Source organism: Cynocephalus volans, chromosome 1 (assembly GCF_027409185.1).
Source record: "Cynocephalus volans isolate mCynVol1 chromosome 1, mCynVol1.pri, whole genome shotgun sequence".
Lineage (NCBI taxonomy): Eukaryota > Metazoa > Chordata > Mammalia > Dermoptera > Cynocephalidae > Cynocephalus > Cynocephalus volans.
The window spans coordinates 63,037,090-63,062,513 of NC_084460.1; the positions used below are offsets into that span (position 1 = coordinate 63,037,090).

The 25,424-nt window shown below is 44.8% G+C and overlaps 1 protein-coding gene across 1 annotated transcript in view; it reads right to left on the minus strand.

Annotated features, from left to right (window-relative positions):
- The window catches only part of ARHGEF4 (Rho guanine nucleotide exchange factor 4), a 94,674-nt gene that overhangs the window by 9,155 nt on the left and 60,095 nt on the right, over positions 1–25,424 (minus strand). Inside the window, exon 3 of the mRNA XM_063091546.1 lies at positions 9,252–9,391. Coding sequence (XP_062947616.1) covers positions 9,252–9,391 — 140 coding nt within the window. The remainder of the gene's footprint in view (positions 1–9,251; positions 9,392–25,424) is intronic.

Consider the following 25,424-nt stretch of genomic DNA (forward strand, 5'->3'; position numbering starts at 1 on the left):
CCACAGGCCCGGCTAAGCAATCAAGGAAGAACTGAAGCATCACTGGACTGGCCCTCAGCACTGACCACTGCTCCACACTGACTGCTCCTCTGCACTGTCCCCTGTCCCATGTGAGCCCTCCTTTAGCTTCATGGGTGTTCCCAGGGCAGTGTGAGTGCTAATGCTAACATCGACACAGGAACCAAGAGTGGGCAAACCTCTTTGAAGCCTCTGTGCCCACTTTGGCATGGTGAGGGGTGGGGCTGGCCACTGGAGCATTGGAGCTCACTCTGGCCGGGGGCCTTTCCTCCAGGGGAGGACTAACTGCTGGTTCTTACTCTTTCCAGGGGGTGAACCCTGCTCCAAACCTGATGAAACCTCTCTTCAAACTAATCCACAAGCCTATGTGCACATGCACCCTCAGTGTAGCAGCTGCTTGGGGGGCTGTAGACTTCCTGAGCTCAACATAGGGACCCCAGGCACAGAGCACTGGGTTATTCCTGGGGGTCATCAGGCCTCTGCATGGGACTGTCGTACTCATTTCCAGCCACAGACATTCTTCTGCAGGCAGGCCTGGCCTCCAGAATCACAACGTGCTAGCTGCTGCATGGACGGGATGAGACAGGACTCAGCAAGACCACTTGTGAAGATCCAGCCTGCTGCACGCGGGGAGGGAAAGAAGGAGGCAGGTGCTCACAGTAGTGTGGATGAGCCAATGAGAAGGTGGACTGCAGGTGAAATGCCCCTCCTAGGGTCTGTGACCACAGGCCATAAGGAAGTAACCCAGACACATTCAACACAGCCAGCTTCCCACCGTTTCCCTTTCCAGGTTGTTCCCACCTGATATTAACCAGGTGAGGCATCTGCCTCTGCCTGCCTCTGTCCCCAGATCCCTTCAAATGATCCCTGAGCAAAAGCCCTTCTCCATGGCTTTGTGTCCACCATTCCCCTGTCCTTGCAGACAGGTGTGGATCCTACACAGGTGATTTGCTACATATCTGCTGGGGAAGGTCTCCAGGGGTGGAGCACAGAGGCAAGGCCTCACAGAGAGACCAGGGTTCTGGGCACCATAAGGGACAGGCTTCCACACCCATCCTGCCCAGTCACCTGGAAGCCCTTGGGCAGCCAGAGAGAAGGAGTTGGTCACCTTCATCGTTTCCTCTCTGCCTGGCACAGAAGGCATCAGACAGACTCAGGGCCGTAAGCAAGATCTATGATCTCCCTGTGCCTTCCATCAATGCCCCAGTAAGAAATGATGTTTGACCTACCTGAGTCATAAAGCTCCTGTGTAAACCCACAAATGGGAAGTCGTCTACCGAGTTATAGTAGTGATATTAACCATTTCTGTGATGTCACCAAGACATCCAAAAGATCAGAGATTCATTTTATAGGAATCACAGACATGCTCTACCTACACAGCAGCCCGGCGGTTTCCAGGCAGAGGCCCTTCCTAGTGCTGTCTCAGGTGCAGACGTGCCTGAAGCCAAGACTCACACCGTAGGCCTGAGGGGCAAGGATGCCAGTCTGGCTCTCTGCCTGGCAGTGGGTCCTAAGGCAGAGATGTTAGGGGATCTAAGGCGGAGGATGGGGCGGGGCGGGGGGGAGTGGTGGACTATCCCAGTGGAGGGGCAAGTTCGGGACTAAGACAAGCCAGACGCAGGGGAAGGATCCCCTCCTGTGCCTCTGAGGTTTTGACAGGCCCCAGGGAGGGCGACACCGCCAGGTGTCTCAAACTGCTCCCCGCATGAGCAACACCGCCATTCCCACCCTGCGCATCTCCTTTCTCTCGCACAAGCAGGGTGGGGGCGGCTGCCCACCGACAGTCTGGAAACGCCATGGCTGGCCCCTGTGCAGCGGGAGTGGGGTGGGTTTGTGTTCAGAGCGCCACTTGCAAGGGGGGCAGCAGGGGCTCTGCCCCCGTACAGAGAACGACTTAACTTATTTTAAGGCCTAAAACAGAAAAAGCAGCTGCGAGTGAAGTGCGCAGAGGTGCCCCGGCATTTTCCACAGACCTCGCTCCGCCCACACAGAAATGCATGTCCAGCTCCCCTCACCCGGCGGTCACATGCACACGGTCTCCAGACGACCACAGCAGCCGCGACCACAGCTGTGTCCGCATCCTGTTACACAGAAACTCGCTATTTGTCCCCCTCCCCCCTCCTCCCTACACACAGGGTATAGAGGACAGAGGGAAAGACCCCATGGCACATGTACCCGACGGCGGACACCCCAAACCCGGCCCTGACAGTGAACGCATCGGTGACTGGGCGGTCTCCCCTCTGCGGCCGGTGCGGAGGCCGTGGGTGACAGCGGCTGGAGTGCCACGCAGGCGCCACTCACCCCAGCGCGGTCCCCGCGGCGCCCTGCCCGGCCGCTCAGCGGAAGGCCAGCAGGAATATCAGCACGACGTTGATCAGGACAAGGAACGTCAGCACGGCGGAGACCACCACGCGCTGGGCGCCGGGGGGCAGGTTGCAGCGCAGCAGAGCGCGCAGGGCGCTGCCGGGCGCCGCGGGGCCTCGCCGGGGCTGCGGGCCCCTCGCCATGACGCCCGGCCTGCCCGAGCGGTGGCCCGCAATCCCGCGGCGCAGGGCGGGAGCCGGCGACCCGCAGCGCCCGCGGAGGGGGCGGAGCCGCTGCGTTCGCCCGCCGGGCTCCTCCCGCACAGCGGACGCCGTGCGCGCGGCGCCTCCTCGGCCCCGGAGCCCTGGCAACCGAGCCGACTGCGCGGGCGGGGGTGGGGATGGTGATGGAGATGGAGGTGGAGACTGGGGTGGGGTGGGGTGGGGTGGGGTTGGAGGAGGGCCGAGGGAGACCCGAGACGGAGTGGGGTGGGGGCTGCGCTCTGACCTTGGCGACCTCAACGCCAGCACAGCCGACCTGGCCCTGGGCTGACCAGGCGCAGAGATGGCCACGAGGGCGCTCAGGGATGCCCTGGGACCTCGCAGACACAGGCATACCGGGGCCAAAATTCCTGACACCGGCGCTCTGGGGAGGGATGGGCCAGGGGTTCTGAGTCCTAACAAGGGCCGGCCCGCCCCCCAGATGAGTACACGCGGCTCTGAAAGGTCAGGTAATTTGCTCAGTCTTTAAAATCACTCAGGCATACAGGGATGGTGGAGTCACGCTTTGAACCCTGGTCGGACTGATCCGCGCTGAGGGGCTCGTCTCCTCACTGACCTTGAGTGTCAAAGCAGCATTTCGTTCCCTTGGGGAAGCCCCTGGCTTCTTCAGCCTCTTTTTAAAAAACCCTGATAGTATACCAGGTACTAGGGGTTCCTCTGCCTCCACCAGACAGAGCCTGCAGCCTTAACCCTGTAGGTTTTAAAGCTCACAACGTGAGCTCTGTCGCAGTCAGGGTGTCCCTCTGTGAGATGAGGACTGCAGCTGAGAGGGCTGAGCACACGGCTCAGGAGTGGGTAGAGATTTCTGGGCCACGAGCTCAGTGTTCTAACTCCTGGAGTAGGAAGGGTGGGAGAAGGGGTAAGGGAGAGAGCATAGAGGAAATGTGTGCAGCAACTGGGTGTTCACACGTGGTGACTGGGTCTTTGCATGTTCAGATTTCCGTGTACATGCCAGCACTACATACATGCATGCGAGTATAGGTGAGTACACCAGTGAATGTCACCATTCTGCTGAAAACCCCAAAGCAGGGTGGATGCCAGGTGTGTATATGTACGTGTGTACACGTGTGAGTACCTGAGTACATGTGTATGCATGTGGGGGGGGTGCCTGTGTGTGTGCGTGTGTACACGTGTGGGTGCCTGTGTGTGTGTAGAGGAGGGTCAGGGATATATTCAGAGAGGCTGTCTACCTCCCTCACATCTAAGGGTTCAGCCTGGGTTCATCTGTCTGCTGTACTGCTCTTACCCAGTTCTTCACAAAACCCTCGGCTCAAGGTCTGCCCCCCAAGATCTTGGGAGGATACTGTGGAATCAGAAGGCATCTAAAGGCTTCCCGGCACCCCCAAATCCCAGCACTCCTCTGATAAGCCTGTGTGACGTGTCCTCTAATGGGGTGTGGCTCAAAACCCCCAATTTGGGCCCATGTTTCATTGTGCACCTATGGTTTCAGAGCCACCAGCCACCCAGGAGGGAAGGCACAGAGGGCGGTGTGTCCTCGGGCCTCTAGGAACAATGGGTCTGGGAGCTTGCTGGCTACTCCCAGAGCGGTGCTGAGCACTGAGGGGTCAACAGCATCCTGCTTAACTGCGGGGCAAGGCCCAGGGAGATGTGTGTTAGTCCTTCAGCCCTGCCCCAGCTCTGGGAACAGCCTTGGTCCCATGTATGGCAGGGCAGCCTGGGGAGGACTGAGTATGGCAGAAGGACCTCTGGCCTGGGCAGGGATAACAGTGACAACAGCTCTTTTGTGTTTCATGACCAAAACATAACAAAAAGGCTTGAAGGCAAAGGTCCAGGTGCTTGAGGCATTCATGCTGGATGGCTGCAACCAAGGAGGGAACAGCCAGGGGAGGCAGCCGCAGTGGTGGTGGCCCACCTGGGCTACTGGGGTGGGGTCTGCAGGTCTGCCAAGGTGGCAGGACTAACATGGAAGTGGAGGGGAGATACGGGCATCTGGGGTAGATGATGGCTGAGCCCCTAGAGGCATGGCTTTGGGAGGATGGAGGGAAGAGGAAAGCTGCTTCGGCAGTGCTGGCCACCAGGCAACCTTGTAGCCGTGGGCAAATGTGGCGGTGGGCCTGAGGACTGTGAGCTGCCCCTGCCCTTTCTCCTATGAGAAAGGCACCTATGCCCAAATCACTGTCTAGACTAGTAAGGGCAAGCACAAAGTGTCTGGGGCACTGATAGGCATTGGAATCCTCCCTGAAGCTGGGGAGGGGGCACAAGAGCTAGGTCAGGCCCAGGACAGATGTCCAGCATCACAGGAGCTTAGGAAAGACAGAGACACCTGGAGTAAGAGGATTGGACTGACTCCACGGATGGGAAACCAAGAGCTTGTGTCCTGCAGCATCCTCTAGGTGTTCCATGAAGAAGTGCCGGGAGGGCAAGGATGGTGAGGCTGCCTTCTGTCCAGTCCTGTTTCCCACTGCAGTGCTGGCCCAATTATTAACGGCACGCCCTTTCATGCTTTCAGCCCAGTTTGGATAACAAGTTCTATGGCTAGTTACTCACGTCTTTCTGTCTGTTTCTAGTTTGGGCTTCATCTCCTCTCAGCAGGATGATCCAGAAGCCACCTCTGGTCTCTCCCTTGCTGATCAGGAGCAGGTAGATCAGAGCAGCTCTATGTACAGGCTCATGGAGGGGACCCCAATTCCCAAGGCCCTTGGAGCTTGGAGCTGAAAGGAATCCTCAGCTGTGGCCTTGCCTGGAGGGGACAGGCTGCCATCCACAGGCATGAGGTGGGCAGCAGGAGACCCTAGACCTCCCCAGCAGGAGCTGCACAGTCCTCTCCCCTTGTCTCATCGTTGCATGGACTGGCAACACTGGTGACGCAGCAGGCCTGGGATGGGTGGTGTGGAAAGGGAACAGCATCCTCTAAAGACACACTCTGACAGATGCTTCCTGCTTTCAAGCCTCATCTTTTCAAGAAAAGTCCTTGGCTGCAGGGATGATGGCCGAAGGGTGAGGAACCGGGCAGACAGGACCCAGACTAAGCCATGGGCATCAGAGAGACCCTAAAGGGGATGATGCTGAAAGAAGAGAGGGACACTTCTGGGCACTGAATTTGTTAATTCATCCTGCAGGGACTGGATAATCATGAGGGGCAAGGTGCAAATTAAGTGCAAGGAATACAGAAAGAGCAGGTCCTGCACTGCCTCCTCACTTTGCTCAGAGCACATACAGAAGAATCCAGGTGCCCCCAGACACGCACAGCCTGCCCCTCCCAGACGGCCAGCTCTCTCAAGGTGGCATCCTCTGCACAGCTATATCCTGGTGTCTGGAGCACTACCTGACACGTGTGAAGTACTCAGTACAGACGTGTTACATGCATGCAACACAAACAGACATGCATCACACCCGTAACCTTCATCGACAGTGTGTGCATACACATGTACACATGCACTTGTGTGCAGGATAAAATTCACTTCTCATGTACCCATAATACAAACTGCTGGTCTCCCCTGTGTCTACTGCTCTCCAGTCTGGACAGTGTGGGTTCCTTTCTGTTTAGGAGATTGAGAAGTGGTTTTCCCTTCTGAAGTCAACATAAACAAAAAGGTGTCACAATGTAGAATAAGACACCCACACATCAATGGAAAATACAAGTGAATATGTGATTTTAGAGCAAGCCAAATATTACCGAGTAAGGACTTTTCTCTGACACCTGTTGCTTCAATAATCTGCAGGTACAAAACTCACATTAACCCCAAGCAAACCTTCTTGTGTGGGAAGTGGCTGCCCTCCGAAGGCCAGGGAACTAGACCATCATGGGACAATCACCTCTTACATCTCTTCAAAGAGTTTCTGATAAGGTGAGTCTACTGAATGCCTCCAGCAGGTCATAAAAGGCACCACCTCTCCTGAGTACCCAGGATGAGCCAGGCACAGTGAAGCTCCCACAGCCCTGCCAGAGAGCCCAGACACTACATCTACCACACAAGAATGGACTGACTTGCTGTAGGGCCTCCACCGGACCCAGGGAGGCAGGCTGCCCCTCCTGCTGCCTCTTTCAGGGCAGTGTCTCTTGGCCTTTCTATGTCAGATCTAGAAGTCTCAGTCAGTCTGGCAGACACCGACTGAGTCAGGGCCCACCTCTACCCTATGCAGCACTGCACACCTGGAGAGGGGCTCCCTCAGCCACACTGGCTGTCCTCCCCTGTGACATGGCATGTCCTTGCTCCCAAGGGTACAAAAGGGCCCAGGGAGGACAAGCGCCCTGGAAAGTACTCAGCGCTCTATGCATAAGGTAAACCAGCAGCAACACCCTGTCTACTCAGTGACCTCCAATACCAAGGACCAAACAAAAAACAAATTTTCTAAGCAGCCCAAACAGGCGCTTATACAATTCTTACTCTAAATTATCCACATTTTCCTCATAAAGCTTCCCCTTTGCCAGAGCCTGTTCATTCTTTTAGAGCAGTTCTTGGCCAAAGCATCTTAGAATGAACAACTTATCAGGGATCTGAGGGTCCAAAAAGGCACCTCCTCACCAGCAGCAAGATGCAACAGTTCATAATTTCACCACTAGGGAAAGACCTACAACCATAAAACGCAGACACAGGAACTCCAATGATGCAGCATCTAAGGCCAGTCAAATGACCTCACCTCTTCGGAGACCCCGAGAGCTTTCGGTGACTATTTCTTGTTCATTATCATCCTCATCAATGGACACTTATGGAGAACTCATATAAATGTACATTTATTATTATTATTCATTATTCATCATTATTAATATTCATTATCATTATTGGTATTATTATTCGTTATTATCATGTCCTCACGCAGCCTCACGGTCATTCTACTTTACAGCTAAGGAACCATGCTCAGTTCCCTGCCTAGCTTCCACACCACCCACGTTTGATATGCCCCAATGCCCGGGCTCCCCCTCCTGGCGCTGAGCCCCATGACTGGGGAAGGCTGCCCGAGTCTTCAAGGAAAAGCACACCACTATCTGTGAATACTTCTGAAGATGACATGACTTCAGAACACCTTCCATCCAAAATAGCTTACAAGAGGCACATAAAGAGAAAGGTTTTGTTGGCTGGAATAACTAACTTATTTGCATGTTTGTTATCTCTGCATCATGAATTATGGGTAAAGTATTATTTCATGACTCTTAAATCACTATCTAGAGCCAGGCCATTGACTCCTCTATTCTGGGTGGGTAATGAGGACAGCACAGTACGTCCACAGCGGTGTCCAAGATCCCCACCATCCCATTCCTTCACAGCAATGTGAAAGGCCTCCTGCTCGTAAATTGATCTCTTCCTGAGTAAAAATCTGAGTGCTGCAAGATCCTGGGTTGTCAGATCCTGATTTTAATGAAGCAGAAACACACCAGTCTCTCATGACCAAGAGAACATGGTATTTGCTGCAGATATGTGCTTGTGCTGAACATTTGGTTAAACTACCATTTTGTTCAACAACCCCCTCCAAATTAAAGAGGGTGAGAAAATAGCAATAGGAGTGAGAAAAAGAGGACAGTAAAAGCCTCCAAATTTCCCTCTCCTTGAGAGAGTGGTCAATGGATACAAAATTGAAGCTGGAGAGGAAGAGTAAGATCTAGTGTTCTATAGCACTGTACGGAGACTACAGTTAACAATTTATTGTATAATTTCAAACAGTTAGTTTGAGGATTTTAAATGTTTCTAACACAAAGAAATGACAAATGTTTGAGGTGATAGATATGCTAATTACACTGATATGATTATGTCACACTGTTTACATGTACCCAGATATTACACTGTACCCCCAAAACATATACAATTATTATGGGCCAATTAAGAAAAACTAAATTAAAAAAAAAATTCAGAAACAGAAGTAGATTAGAGGTTACCAGAAACGGAGGGGAGGAAACAATGGGAAATTATTGCTTAATGGGTACAGAATTTATGTTTAGGATGATGGAAAGGTTTTGGAAATAGATAGAGGTGATGGTTATAGAATGTATTAATTCCACCGAATTGTATGCTTAAAAATGGTTAAAGTGGCAAATATTATGTTACATATATATAACCACAATAAAAAAATTAAACTGTGCAGGTACTAGAAGAAAAAAAAAAATCTCTCCCCTTAGAGAATGCAAAAGGAAAACTTGGGATGGGAACCAGTTTTGCCCAGATGAGCTCTCACTAATTTCTTCTGCTGAGGTAGAAAGAGCAAAAAATGGTAACTTGCACCACAGTTGTTATAGCAACGGCAATACTTTAGAACTCTTGGTGTTAATACCAGAGAAACTGCTTTTCACCGGCCTTGTCCCCAGTCTGCCCAGACAGCTTGTTGGAGGTCAGGGGGCTGGAGTGACCACGGAAGTGTTGGCCTCCATCTACCAGGCAGCGCCTCTGCCATCAGGATGGCTTTCCCTCGTCAGGCAGGTCAGCACGCTGACATCGTGCCTGTGCTCCCAGATTCTCTGTGGACCCCAGGAGCGCACAGGGAAGTCCTGTGTTTGGACAAACTCTGCTCTAACACTGCCTCTTAAAGCGAGAGCCACAGGCTGAAACTGCGCTGTGTGCATGCTGGTGCCACCGTCATTTGCCTGGAACAGACTGTGGGCACCTGGCCTGCCCAGTGCGCTGCAGCCCTTGTGCACACCTGCCAGGCCCTCAGTCCCGCCCCTCCCTCCTTCCACCCGCAGACCAGTGACCCTACCTCGTTGATGGCCAGCTGCTCGCCACCCCCTCCAGGGTGGCTATAGTGGTGGCTGGAGCCGTGTAGGTCCTCATACAGGTCCTCCTCACTACCAGCCTCGTCAGCGCGGATAGCCGTGTCCAGAGCTCCGTTGGGCATCGCTGGAAGGAGAGACAGCAGCTTGCAAAGGGAGTGGGCTTGAAAGGGCAGAAGGGGAGCATGCGGAAAAGGACCACTGTTCCTTCTGTGAGAGGAGGGAGGGGTCGGGGAGCTAGCTTCTCCAACCATCCATACTGCAAAAGTATAGCCTCATTGAAAGAACACACCGGCCGACTCTCGGCAGCAGTTAGTCACCTGCGCTGTGCTCAGGCCACAGCCACTCGGCAGACAAGAAAACACAAGTATTCACAATAGCACAACACGTACAGCCCCTCCAGTGGAATTCAGTTAAAACTGTTTAGCAATGTGTTGGCTATAGGATAAGGCCCTTAAGGAAAATGTTAAAAGTTTGTCCTGAAATCTACAAGTGTGTATAGTTTGCAATTTCATAAAATGGACAGTTCTGGTATCTGCTTAAGAAAATCACCAGAATCTTGGAATTCCCCCTCTTTTATTCCCCACTGCAATCTCATTCCTCTCTCTCTCCTTTACAGATATCCAAAAGTGTGAACTTTTTATAAATGATTCCCATGCTTTTCTTTGTTTTAGCATTTGTTTCTGTCCCGTTTGGCCTGGGTTTGAGCTTACATAAAGGAAAACAGTAGCGTTCCTTCTCTGACTGGCTTTTTCCACTCAGCTGCTTGTGTGGCTGCAGCTGACTCATGTTCACTCACGCAGTCCTGTGTTTTATGAGTGTTTCGCGTTTTGTGTATCCATCCAGAGCGGGTTGCTTCCTGTGTTGTTGCTGTTATGAACGATGTGCTGTCTCTACAGCACGTCTACACACACCTGGGCACATGCCCAAGAGTCTCTCTAGGACAGTGTTGGTCCCCGTTGTTTTCATTGTTGCGCCCTGATGAACCTTTTACACGTTGTTTTCCTAATGTCTCCCCACCCCTCATGAAATTGTAACACACAGATAACCTCTATGTTTTCTTGTAAGAGTCTTATAGTTTTGGCTCTTATGTTTAGGTCTTTGTCCATTTTGAGTTAATTTTTGTATATGTTAGGTCAGGGTACAACTTCATTCTTTTCATTTGGTTATCCAATGGGTCCTAGGTACACCTGATGGTTTCCTAACGCTATTCTACCAATTTGTGCTCCAACAGTGGTGCATGAATATTCCCATCGCGCCTCATCCTAGCTAACTCTTGGGACTGGCATTACCAGACAATTTAGTTTTTGAGAAGCTAATGGGTATGAAATGATATTTTACTGTGGTTTTATTTTATATTTCTGATTACTAATATGTTGAATATCTTATCTACATTTACGGGTCATTTATATTTCCTTTAATGTGAGATGTCTATGAGTTTCATCCATTTTTCTATTGAGTTTCTTATCTTTACTATATCATCAATGTAGAAAACATGTGTGTATATATGTATGTATGCACACACTGTCCCTCCACCCATTCTGGATAAATCTGTCTCCCATGTGTGTCACAGCTTTTTCCCAGTTTGTGGCTTGTCTTGTCATTCTCTTTAAGGTGCCTTTCAATGAACAATTCTTAATTTTAATATAGACAAATTTGTCAATTTTGTCCTAGATGGTTTACAATTTTTGTGTTTGGGAAATTCTTCCCTACCTCAAAATCATAAAGATATTCTCCTATGTTTTGCTTTGATGTTTTATAGCTTTTCTTTTGACATATGAGTTTTTAATCCACCTGGAAATGATTTCTGTGTATGGTGTGAGGTTGGAATCCAATTTCATTTTTTCTGTAAAGACAGTCAGTGGTCTCAGCACCATCTGTGGGATGGGCAGTGCTTTCCCAGGGATCTGCAATGTCTGCTCCGTCCTTCAGTCGAGTTTCCACGTAGATGGATGTGCATAAGAACTCTGTTCTTGTAGGAGGCAGAATAATGGTCTCCAAAGGTGGAAAAGTCTAATCCAGAGCCTGTGAATCTATTATGTTACATGACAAAGAGGAATTAAGGCTGCGGATGGAATTAAAGCTGCTAATCAACGGACCTTGACACAGGAAGGTTATCCTGGATTATCACGGTGGGCCCAACATATGTGAAAACACAAACTTTCAAGACTCACCTCCGGCATTTCCTCCTCTGTGCAAGCTTCATCTGATCCCTTGCTCCAAGAACTGACACTGCCTCTCTCTTACCCTCAGGTACCTTAACAGACAACTCTCTCGGCATTAAACACGCACCCTCTATACACTGTGTTGACCTGACTCTCCCCATCTACTGTGACCTCCTTGAAGGCAGGAGCCAGGCCTCATTCATTGATGTCCACATTTAGTCAATGTTAAATAAACAGGTAAATGGATGGATGGAAGAATGAATGGTGGCTAGCTGGTGACTAAACAGGTGAATAAAAACATGGAGAGATGAATGCATGAGCAGATGGAGGCCCGGAGGATGAGTGGATGGGCAAACGGCAAGTTTCCTGAAGGTCTGTGAGGCCTGGCAGAGCCACGGCCAGCAATACAGTTCAAGCCTCATACATGTGGCTGAATGTAGACAAAGAAGCACCCAACATGGTGAGAGGGACTCCCAAGCCCAGAACTGACCTGGGAAACCCTGTCTCAAGCCTGGCAGTAGTGGCCTGAGCCTAGCTTGCCAGCAGGAGCCAAAGGCCTGTTCCAGACCTTGTTTGTAGTCAAGAGTCCTGAGGAATGCTCATAAGTTTTATTTCATGTATGTTTTAAAACTTTTATTATAGAAAGTTTCAAATGTGTACAAAGGGAGAGCTAATAGTATCATGAACTTCATATATCCATAGTCCAGCTTCAACAATTCTCAGCATGTGGCTGATTTTGTTTCATCATCTAATTCCCCTCCCCACTGGATGGTTTTTAAAGCAAATCCAAGACATGATACAATTTCACCTGTAAATACCATAGTATATGTTTCTAAGAAACATGGACTCTATCTTTCTCATTTTAAAAAACATAACCACAATACACATCTAAAACAAACTGCAATCCATCAAAGGTTGTCAAAGTGCCATACCTTCTCCTTTAGGGCATTTAAAAAACTTAATTTTGAAATAATTGTAGAGTTACAGGGTGTTACAACTATGGTACAGAGAGGTATTGTGCATCCTTCACTCAGTTTCTCCCACTGCTATATCTCATGTAACTCTAGTACAATATCATAGCCAGGAAATGACATTGGTGCAATGTATGTGTATAGTTTTCTGTCATTTTATCACCTGTACAGATTTGTGTAATCACTAGAACAACCTCTATGTAAGCTTTTGAGACTGGTCATTTTCAATCAGCCAAATGCCCTTGAGATCCATCCAAGTTGCTGTATGTATTAAAACCTCATTCCTCTTTACTGCTGAATAGTATTCCATAGTAAGTACAACAGTTTGTTTAACCATTCCACTGTTTAAGGATATGTGGGTTGTTTCTAGGTATTGGCTACTACGAATACAGCTGCTGTAAACATTCATGAGCAGGATTTTGTGTGAACATAAATTTTCATTTCTCTGGGATAAATGCCCAGGAGTGCAATTGCTGGGTCATATAGTAGTTGAATATTTCATTCTTAAGAAACCGCCAAACTATTTCCCAGACTGGCAGTACCATTTTACATTCCCACTAGCAATGTATAACAGATCCAGTTCCTCTAAATCCTCACCAGCTTTTGGTATTGTTATTATTTTATATTTTAGACATTCTGATACACGTGTAGTGATATCTTATCATGTTCTCAGTTTCCATTTCCTGAAAGACTAGTGATATTGAGCATATTCTCATGTGCTTATTTGCCATATATTCTCTTTGGTGAAATATAGCTTCATGTCTTTTGCTTGTTTTCTAACTGGATTTTTTGTTGTGTTAATGCTGAGATTTCAGAGTTCTTTATATATTCTAGATATGAATTCTTTGTCAGACATGTAGTTTGCAAGTGTTTTCTCTCAGTCTATAGCTTATCTTTTCATCCCATTAACAAGGATTTTAGTTAATTTAAAAACAGTATTTTTAATTTCATAATGTTCAACTTATCAATTTTCCCTTTTATGAGCCACGCTTTTAATGTTACAGCTAAGAATACCTCACAAAACCCTAGTTCCCAAGGATTTTTCTCTTATGTTTTCTTCTGTAAGTTTATAGTTTACCTTTTATAATTAAATCTAGGATCTGTTTTGAGGGTTTTTTTGGCATAGCATGCTAGGTTTAGCTCAAAGTTCATTTTCATTGTCTATGGATGGTCTAATTGTTCCAGCACCATTTGTAAAAAGTCTAACTTTCATCCAATAAACTGCTTTTGTACCTTTGTAAAAAAACGGTGGGCAAGGTAGAGACATTACTACCTATTTACATAAATAAAAATGATTATAAGAGAATACTATGAACTATTGTATGCCAACAGCCAACAAATTATACTAGATGAAATGGAAAATTCCTAGAAACACCAAAACTGACTCAAGAAGAAATAGAAAATCCGAATAAACCTATAATTAGTAAGGAAATTGAATGAGTAATCAAAAATCTTCCGACAAAGACAAGCCCAGTACCAGATGGCTTCTACTATCCGGTTGTGAATGCTGCCAAATATTTAAAGAACAATTAACACCAATTCTTCTCAAAGTCTTCCAAAAAATTGAAGAGGAGGGAATACTTCCTAACTCATTTTAAAAGGCCAGCATTACCCTGGTAATAAAACCAGATGAAACAACAAGAAAACTACAGATTTATATACTTTATGAATATAGACACAAAACTCAACAAAATACTAGCAAATTGAATTCAACAGCATTTTAAAAAATACTAGCAAACTGAATTCAACAGCATTTTTAAAAGATTATGAATTGTGATTAAATGGGATTTATTTCTGGAATGTAAGGACACTGAAATGTTGATTCATTGCAACATATGAAGATGAATCAATATAATGTACCACATTAATAGAATGAAGGAAAAAATACATGATCGTCTCAACTAATGTAGAAAAATCTTTGACAAAATTCAACAACTTTTAATGATAAAAACACTCAATAAATTAGAAATAGAGGTAATGTCCTTAACATGATAAAGGCTATACACATGAGAAACGCACATCTAACATAATATCTCATGGTGAGAGATTGAAAGCTTTTATTCTAAGATCAAGAACAAAATAAGGATGCCCACTTTCTTCACTTCTATTCAACATGGTATTGGAAGTCCTGGTGAGGGCAAACAGGCAAGAAAAAGAAATAAAAGGCATCCAAACTGAAAAAGAAGAAATAAAATGATCTTTCTTTGCAGACGACATGATCTTATACATAGAAAACCCTAAAACATCCACAATGAAATTGTTAAAGAAATAAATTCAGCAAAGCTTCAGAATATAAATTAACATTCAAAATCATTTTATTTCTGTATATTTGCAATGAACAATCTGAAAAGGAATTTTTTAAAAAATTCTATTACAATAGCATCAAAACAACAACAACAACAACAACAACAAACCACTTAGAAATAAATTCAACCAAGGAAGCCTAAGATTTTTACACTGAAAACTAAAAAACATTGCTAATAGAAATTAAAGAAAACCTAAATAAATGCAAAGACAACCCACGTTCATGGAATGGAAGACTTAAGATTTTTAAGATGACAACACTACCCAAAGCAATCTATAGATTCAATGTATTCTATCAAAATCCTAATGGCATTTTTTACACAAATAGAAAATCTGATCCTAAAATTCATATGGAATCTTAAGGGACTCTAAATGGCTAAAGTTATCTTGAAAAAAGAACAAAGTTGGAGAACCTACATTTCTTCATGTCAAAACTTACTACAGAGCCACAATAATCAAAACATTATGTTACTGGCATAAGGACAGACATATAGACCAATCGAATAGAATTGAGAACCCAGAAATAAACCTTCATATTTATGGTCAGTTGATTTTAGATAAAGGTGCCAAGACATACGATGGTGGAAAAGACAGTCCTTTCAAAAAATGGTGTTGGGAAACTGGATAACCAAATGCAAAAGAATGAAAATGGATCCTTACATAACATATACAAAAATTAACTCAAAATGGACAAAGACCTAAATATAAGAGCTAACACTGTAAGACTCTTAGAAGAAAACATAGAAGAAAAACTTTACAACATTGGATCTGAAAATAATTTACTGGATATAACACCAAAGGCACAGGTAACGAAAGGAAAAAATAGATAAATTTGACTACATCAAAATTTAAAACTTTTAGGGCCAGCCTGTGGCTCACTCGGGAGAGTATGTTGCTGATAACACCAAGGCCACGGGTTTGGATTCCTATGTAGAGCACGGTGCTGACAACACCAAGTCAAGGGTTAAGATCCCCTTACCAGTCATCTTTTGGAAAAAAAAAATTTAAAACTTTTGTGCATCAGGGCAGGGGGGAAAGAGAGGGGCATTGGGGAAAAGCTGGGTGGGAGTTACAGGAAATAATTGCAATTTGAGGTGGTGGGCATGCTGATAGAATTAATTTGCTCAACACATTTTGGGCATAGATGCTGACGGTCAGCTCTGTGCCCCATGAATATGTATAATCAGTTAAAATAATAATAATAATGATAAAAATAAATAAAAAGAGAGGAAAAGGCAATCCTCACAATGAGAGAAAATATTTTCAAATCATGTATCTGATAAGGGATTGATATCCAAAATATATAAAGAACTCTTATAACTCAAAAAACAAAAAGCCACTCACTTCAAAAATGGGCAAAGAAATTGAATAGACATTTCTCCAAAGAAAATATATAAATGGCAAATATGCACATAAGAGGATACTCAATATCACTAATCATTAGGGAAATGCAAATCAAAACTATGATGATAGACCACTTCACATCCTTAGGATAGTTAAAAAAACAAGAAAAGATGGAAAATAAGTACTGAGGAGGTTGTGGAGAAACTGGAATCCTCGTGTGTTGCCAGTGGGAATGTAAAATGGTGCAGCTGCTTGTAGAAACAGTTTCTCAAAAAGCAAAACATAGAATTACCATATAATCCAGTATTTCCACTCCTAGGTATATACTTCCCAAAATGGAAATCAGGGACTCAAACAGATACTTGTACACCGATGTCAGTAGTATCATTATTTATGATAGCCAAAAGGTAGAAACAACTCAAGTGTCTATTAACAGATAAAAGGATAAGGAAAATGTGGTATATACATACTACAGAATATTATTCATCCATAAAAAGGCATCAAGTCCTGAGTCATGCTGCAGCATAGATGAACCTTGAAAATATTATGGTAAATGAAGTAAACCAGACACAAAAGGATACATTGTATGATTCCACTTATATGAGGTATCTAGAACAGGCAAATTCTTAGCAACAGAAAATAGATTAGAGGTTACCAGGAGCTGTGGGGAGCGGGGATGGGTAATTACAGCTCAATGGTTAACAAGTTTGTGTTTGGGGTGATGCAAAAGTTTTGAAAACATACAGTGATAATGGTTGCACAACATTGTGAAAATAATGCCATGGAATTGTACACTTACAAATGGTTAGAATGGCAAATTTTCGTTATATATATTTTACCGCAATTAAAAAAATTAATGTAGTATACCAAAAATCATTGATTTTTAAACATTAAATGGGAGAACAGCATGCTATGAGGCTTCTACCTCATTAAGGCTATTTAAACAATTGGCTGGCTATACTTTGGTGCTATTTCTGGGTTCTCTATTCTATTCCATTGATCTCTGTGTTTATCCTTTCCCATACCAAATGGTCTTGCTTTATGTGGGTATAAAATACTTCTTAAAATTTGGCAGAGTGGTTCCTCCTACTTTATTCCTTTCCCTTTTTTCATAATTGTTTTTAGTTACTCTTACTCCTTTGCCTTTCCATATAACTTTTAGAATAATCTTGTCTACATAGTCACAAAAAAATCTTATTGGGATTTTGATAGCAATTGCATTACTGCAACGTATCAATGTATCGACCTATGTATCAATTTGGAGACACTGAAATATTTACCCTGTTGAGTCCTCCAATCCATGAACACAAAATATCTCTCCATATTTAGATCCTTTTTTTCCCAATGCTCCATTATTTTAAACTTCCAGATATCATATAATTTAATCTGCAAATACCATCGTGTATATCTTAAAAGACAAAGTCTCTCTCTCTCCCTGCCACGCTCTTTTCTCTGGGGTATTTTAAAAGCAATAGTCTCTGGGGAAACAAATTTCTACTAAGAGTCATTACTTTTCTTGGCTCTTTTCTTAGGCAATCCCAGCTGGGATCTGTGTAGCCCACAGAATGATTGCTCATCTAGCAAATCTGCAGCCGGGGAGAAAAGAAAAAGCAAGTTTTGACATGAGTCTCTGAGTACTTTTATTCATTCTCTTATATCCAGCTTTCAGCACAGGCTGTGGAACCCAGGAGGCATTTCCTGAGGGTTTTGCAACTGCATAAATGAAGGGAAGAGGAGGCATTTGTGGGAGTGGAAGTGGGAGCTGCAGCAGAGGAAAGACCCCAGGGCTGGAGCCAGGAAATTCAGGCTCTGTGCTGGTCTGTGCAAATGGCCAGTGGCAGTCACCTGTCTACCGAGACTTGGCTCAAATTCCTTTCAGGTAAAGCAAGGAGGTTCACATACAGCTAACTTACATAATAGCATTAAAGGGTGTGACCAATTCTCTGCAGTATTTGCAGATGACTAAACGAACAAGCACAACACAGCCTGGTCAATGCAAAAGCCAAACTTGATTTTGGATTTTTAATTTTTATGTGGGAAGACAAGTCTGCTGTCTTTGATCCTTTCTGAAATCTAACAACATTTAGAGAGCAGCACAACTAATAGTTCTGGATTCTAAATAAAAGTTCAGAGAGGGTGCCTTCACCTCTGATGAACAGCAGCCAGATGATTCCGCTTCCCCTTAGAGGGAAGGTAGGTGGTCCTGCCTAAGAGGGAGAGAGCCCTGGGGGAGTCTCCTCAGTCCCTACCTCCTTCCTCTGCTGACTTACAGCCCTGGTAGTGAGTCGTTCTCAAAGAGTGGGCCGCAGATCAGCAGCAGCACTTGGGAACTTGTTAAAGATGCAAATTCTTGGCACTCCTCCTCAGACCTGCTGAATCAGAAACTCTGGGATGGGGCCTGCAGCTTGTGCATGCAAAGCCCTCCAGATGACCCTGGTGCATGTGCAAAGTTGCAAAGTTTGAAACCCACTGCTCTCTGTCAAGAGCCATCAACAAAGTAACTCACTAACTCCAAAGGGAGTTCTGTTCCAGCAAATACAGGCCATACAGACTTTGAAGTGGCCTCAGGGGCCTTGCAGAAACCTCTCTAAAGAGCCTGGTACATGGTCTTAGAGTAGAAACAGGAATCCCAGCATGTGGGGCATCTTGAGGGTCCTAGGTATTCCCCCAGCACCAACCAGAGGCTTCCAGCTTATCACATCTATGCATTTGTTTCTTTCTTTCTGAACTCACTCAAATTATTTATTTAGTGTCCACTGTGTACATGCGACCAGATACCATGCTGGATTCTGAGGATGCTGCGTGAAGAAGGAGCTCAGAGTCGAGCAGGAAACAGGGGAGTTAAGCAAATGATGTCAAGTGGAGGTGCAGTGGGACATCAGGGACAGGAGACCCCGACCAAGCCTGGGAGGTCCTGGACCTGCTAGCGGTGAAGTGGCATGCTAGAGGGAAAGGGGGTAGGGAGGGGGTGGAGGAGTGATCCAGGCAACAGAGACAGCATCTGGCCCCAGAAGCGAGAGAGTGGTGTCTTTCAAGGACATGGAAGAGTTGCAGAGTAGCTGGAGCAGAGGAAGAAACGGGGAAGAGAGGTGAGGCTCCCGGGCAGCAGGCAGAATGTCTGCGGCCACTGCCTGGGAAGGGCAGCGGGCACAGGCAGCATGGACCTCAGCGGCTCTGAGCTGTGGAACATTCTCAGGTCTGTTGCCGTTCGGGCTTCTCACTACATCCTGTGACATGAACAAGGAAGGTGAAACGAAGTGCCCATTCTACAGATGAGGAAGCTGGGGTCTACAGAGGTGAAATTCCTTCCTCCAAATCACACAGCTTACAAGGAGCCAAACCTCATGGGCCAGTCAGACGTTTAGCATGCTTCCACTAGACTGAGTTTAAAACATGTCTTCTGCAGGAAGGATCCCTGCTGCCTGGGTGAGGTCCGTGTTTACCGCTAGTGGAGCAGGCAACACAGGCAGTGTCTAATCATCCACTCATGGCCTGTCAGCTGGAGCCAGGCATGGCAGCAACCTGCACTGAGCCCTCGCTGCCTGGTCTGCAAGCCAGGAGCGGCCCCCAGTGGGGAGGGAGAGGCATGCTGTGCTGGCCTCATGACTGTTCCTCCTCGCTTGCTCTTGTTTGCCCAGTACCTTTGCTCATGGGTTGGTGTCTGCCTTTTGCTCAAAATCCTGTCCCGTTTTTGGGTTTTTAAAAAATTATTAATAGACTATTTGTTAGAACAGTTTTAGATTTACAGAACGATTGAGCAGGCAGTACAGAGAGTGCCCATACACCCCACAGCCGGTTTCTCCTGTTATTAAGAGCTCATGTTAGTGTGGTACATTTGTCACAATGAATGGACCAATACTGACACATTACTGTTAACTCATGTCCATACTTCGTTCAGATTCCCTTAGTTTTTCCCTAATGTCCTTTTTCTGTTCCAGTATCCCACACTACATTTAGTCATGTCCTCGGCTCAAGAGTTTTTATTTCAGGTTGCACAAAAAATTAGCTTATTTAAGGTTTTGAGAGCTGTGTTCCTTGGGCAACTAGAACTCTATGGCATCTATAGCACCAAATTGGTACCCCCCCACATTTGAGGCTTACCCTCAGGGTTTCCTCCTGGGAAAGACTTTGAACTTCTCTCATCCTCCCTTGTCTCCTGAGATGGGAGGAAAATAACTTTTGCTGAGAATTTACAATGGTGAGGACTTTACATATCTTGTTCCAGCCCATCTCTGAAGTAGGTGTTACTAGGCACATTACATCGTAAAGGCCCAGAGGTGCAAAGAAGTAAGACATCTGCTGGAGTCTTTCAGTCAGCACAAAAGCAGGATTAAAACCACTCCTGGCTGTTCACTCCATGGGACTGCTCTCCTTGTGGGCCAGCTCTTCCAAATGCTCCATCCTCTCCACACCTCTTCTACCTTCAGATCAGGAGCCCTGTTTCCCCCTCATATTCCCTCCCATGAGTCCCCCAGCAGCACCTGGCTGCTTAGTGCTGTGGGACCGTATTATTAAAAGCATTAAGTACCTGGCAGATCAGTAAAGGTGTAGATCTCAGGTATGCTTCGCAGTCACAATTACTTCAAAAAACAATTACATAAAAAATGTGATACGTCATGCTCCAGCAATAAGTGAAGCATGATTATTGACACATGGTAATTTTATGTTAGGCAAATGTGAGTGCCACAGATGTGAGCAGCTGCTCCTCTAACCTTAGGCTGCTGCAAAAATTCAGGTATTGACATCGATTTTTCACTGAACAGAATCAGCCTGCAATGGAACATTCTAGATCACAGACTTTTGGAGTACAAATTCACGGAAGACAAATTACAAGTTTTGGCTAATCAATATAATATACTCTAATACAATGAAATTATGTCACATGGTGCTTTAATGAAAATTTTCATTATTTTCACCTCAATGCTCCACAATACAATAAAATTATGGCCCAATTACTTTAATAATAATTTTCAACACAAAACATTATTTAAATACCAAATAAAATGCCATGATCATTCATGGTAGATTATAGTAGAGCCAATTATTTAAACCAAATTAGGCTTCTAAAATGATAAAATTTCCCTTTCTTAATGTGCAAGCTGCTTACGTTAAATGCAACGGGACAATCTTATGTATCCAATAGGTGGCTCTGCTTCACTTTGAGGTTGTCTCTAAATAAGGTAGGGCCATGCATGAAAAGCTTTAAGGCTTGGTTTACAGAGATTGAGCATGCCAATACCAGTTTTGTTGTTGTTGTTTTTTGTTTGTTTGTTTGTTTGTTTTTGATAGCTGGCTAGAATGGGGATCTGAAACTATGACTTGGTGTTGTAATGCTGCACTCTAATCAACTGTGAGCTAACTGGCCAGCCCAGTTTCAATTTGAAGGGACTTTCCAAATATTGTTAAGTCTTCACATGCACAGTGGAGACTGCAACACTAGCTGGTCTCTACAGCCAATGTTTGCCTAGCTGACCTCCTTGTTTGGAAGACCTGAACCTCTCTTCAGTTTAGATCAAAAATTCAAGCAGCCTTTTCCCAGACTATTATAAGAAAAACCCTGCCTAATATGTAGTTACACCTCTTAAATAAGAAATACAAATAACTAGATTGCCAATTGGAGAGAGCTGGGGGACCTTATGCTTTACACTACTCTTGAGGATCACTTCTCCATAAGCACTGCTAGTGGTGACCCTGTGCTTCCTCCTACTGAAGCTTGACAGTTCTTCAATGTCAGCATCTAAGTTTGAAGAGATCATATTTGTCAGTAGTCCCAGATAACTGCTGAGGTGAAATCTTTCACCATGATTATGGTTTCTTGAATCAGAATCATTTTTCTGAATCTTGAAGTTGTGTTTTGTGTATGTCTCTTGTCTTGAACATGGAAATGAAATATTGGTAGACTTCATTTCCATTTTTCTTTCCGTAGAGCCAACTGCAGAACATCCTTGCACATAAGTTTTGGTACTTGCAGTAGGAATGCGTGATTTCACAGTGAAAGGCAACCCCACTCTATGCTCTGAAGGCTGTGGCTTTGCACCCATCAGTGTGACCTATTTTCAGTCTGACACAGGCAGGCCTGGGTTCACATTTGGGTATTAGGGCCTTTCTGCACTGTGGTCATTGCAACGGCTTCCCATAGTGGTCAATGATGTGTGACCTGCTGTCAAGGCAGCACTACTATACCTGCTCCTGATGACTCAGGTGTCTTCCCACTCTCACTGCCTGTGGGGCTCTTCTGTTGGGATGCCTGGTAGGCATCTTAAAGTTAATTGCCCCAAGCAGAACTCCTGACCACCACCTTAAACCTCTTACCTCACAGGGATCCTGATCCCAACAGCTCACAACTGAATTCTTTCAGGTGCTCAGAACACAAATCTTGGAGTTATCCTTGATTCTACTTTTTCTCTCACAATTCACATCCATATCTACCAGCCAATCTGTCAGCTCTGCCTTTATTTATTATCCAGAATCCAACCATTTCTCATGATGTAGGCCACATCACTGCCTTCTCCTGCATGGAGGGACACAGGGCCTCCCAGCTTCCCTCCCCATTTGAGCCTTTGTCTTCCTCTGGACAATAGCCAGAGTGGTCCTTGGTAAAATACCAACAGACCACTTCACTCCTCTGCCTAAGATCTGCAAAGGCTCCCATTTAATTGACTGAGAGTGAAAGTCCTTACTATAGCCAAAGCTTGTTGCCCATCTGTCCTCATTTCCTCTCTCCATCCCCGTCCACTCCTCTCCAGCTCCGTGGGGCTCTTGACCAATCTGAGTTAACCAATTTTGATGGAAGTCTCTGGGAACCACTAAGGTGGACATTAATAGCGTGCAGTACTGTCCAAAGTGGTTGATACAGGGGCACATGCTTAGTCTTGACATTCAGGGAGCTCAAGTCCTAAAATATTGCTGGAAACATGCAGACTTTCCAGAAACTGCATTTTGCTTCTCTTCTGTTACTATCCTTTTTCTTATCAACCCTGACACTGTCAAATGCTCATATCCTCTAAGACAGATAAAACAAATTTGCTCAAGGCTACTTTTCTCCCCTTGTCAAAACATTTCCCATAAAATTCCTGGACATGGACTTGAATCCTGGTAAAAGAATAACCTGGGGGTGGAGTAAAATGGTTAAAAAGTTGAGATAAAGAGAACTGAAAAAAACCAGGTGGGTTAAAATACCTGGAGTCTTTTGATTTACCATCAAGAAAACGCAATCTAAACCTTTCAAATTTGGATTTGACAAACATTTCCATTTACTCCTCTGTCATGTGAATTATATTATTTGTCTTCATTTTTCATAAGGGAAATTTCAGAACTTGGAAAGGCTTTACCAGGTCACAGAGAAAGGGCAGCAGATTGAGACGCAAAACTGAGTCCTCTCAGGCAATTCCCAACACACATGCTCTGCTCTACCAAAGTGCCTGTTTCCTTTTTTTTCCTCCTAAAGCCCTATCCAAATTAATTTGAAAATACTGTCCATTCTGGATCTGCTTTTCACACGCAAACAGCATGCATTTGATTTCTGAAGAGGAAATGCCCCCTGAAATTGGCTACGAGGCTCTGTAACGATGTGGCTTGTTTTTGGCTTCCATTCATTATATGCCAAGTGTACAAATAAATTAACCTCAGTTACAACAGCAACATTCCCTCTGCCTCAACCCACCCTTCACGACTCTACTAGGTAGAGGTAACTAAGGTCAAACAAAACTTAAATTCCCTCAGTCACTCAATAAGTAAAATATTTGTTTTAAGGGCTTCCAATAACAGTGGAATGGATACTATCAGACAAAGTCTGCACAGATAATTATACCCACTGGAAAAAAATATATGTAAAAAACCACTATCTGATGGCATTGGAGAATGACCCAAAGCAGGCAGAAATCAGAGGGGAACTGACATTTAGAAAAAGGGAACACCATGGCTGAGTTTCCTGCTCTCACAGCTTTCTGCCTGAGGGCAGGTGCTTAGAGGTGGTTAAAACTCAAGTAGAAACCTGCAGTCACAATCTCACTGATCGAAAAATCAGAAAAAAGACTTCAGGGTGATCACAGAAGCTTGAATAAGGAGGACATAAAAGAGAAAAGAGAGTTGTAGGGAAAGGGATACAGATAAATTCTTTGTGAAATTGCCCAAATCTCTAGCTGACCCCTGAACTGTAGGTGTGGGGAAGACTCCAAGCAGCCTAGCTAAGGCTAAAAACCTGAACATAGAATGTAAAGTTTTAGTTCAGCCACATTAACTTCCCTCTAAAAGAAAAAACAAAACAAACAAAAAAACAAACAAAAATCCAAAACTCTTCAGAGAAACTTAACAGAATCCAGAGACTTTACAATCTATCATTCAATGAAAAAGATACAATTCAAATTTATTAGACATAGGAGGGCACTTCAAAAAGCTCATGGAGAAATAGAATTGAAAGATAGTATGAATCTTTCCATGAGCTTTTTGAAGTTCTCTTATATAAAGTAAAGGAAGATATGACTGATGCTCAAGAGAAAAGCCAGTGAATGGAGAACGAGATGTAGATCATCCAGATGTCAGAAGTAACAGATAAACTATTGTAACAATGCTCAAAAATATGCAGAAAAACATACTTCTAATGCATGAAGAGATCAGAAGTGGTAAAGAAATGGGAGCTATAACAAAGAATCAAATGGAAATTCTAGAACTGGAATATAGTTTCTGAAATAAAAATATTCCCAGGATAGGTTTAAGAGTAGATTCTAGATATCAGAAGGAAGAGTCAGAAGAGTCAGTGAATTTGAAGATAGATCAATAGCAATAATCCAATCTGAAAAAAAGAAAAAAGTGTTGGGAAAAACCAAACAGTTCCTTACTGACTTGTGGGACAATATTAAATGGTCTAAACATACATGAGGAGACTGTGAATGGGGCAGAAAGAAATCTGAAGAAATAATGGCCAATAACATGACAAATTTGGTAAAAAAAACATAAATTGAAAGATTCAAGGAGATCACTGAATCCCAAGTAGGATAAATATAGAGAAACATAACTAGACAGACCTTAGATGAATGACAGTTGACTTCTCATCACAAATAATGAAAGACAGATAGTGTAACAATGTCTTTGAGTTGCTGAAAGGAAAAAACTGTCAACTCAGAATTCTGTATCATCAGAAATCCAGCTCTGAGGGCATGACAAGGAGGGATCTACTCTGCCACTGAGTGTGCTTGGCCTTCCCACTTACTCCCTGAGCCTTTCTCTTCATTTTGAGGTAAAAAAAGGCAATTATAGAGTGGAAACACTTCAAAATGTGGTTAAAAGACTAACAGAGACACCTCAATTCCAAAGGTGTACCCAAAGTTCCCACTACACCTGGCCCAGTGTCCTCCCTTCCTTGTCTCCCACAGAGGTG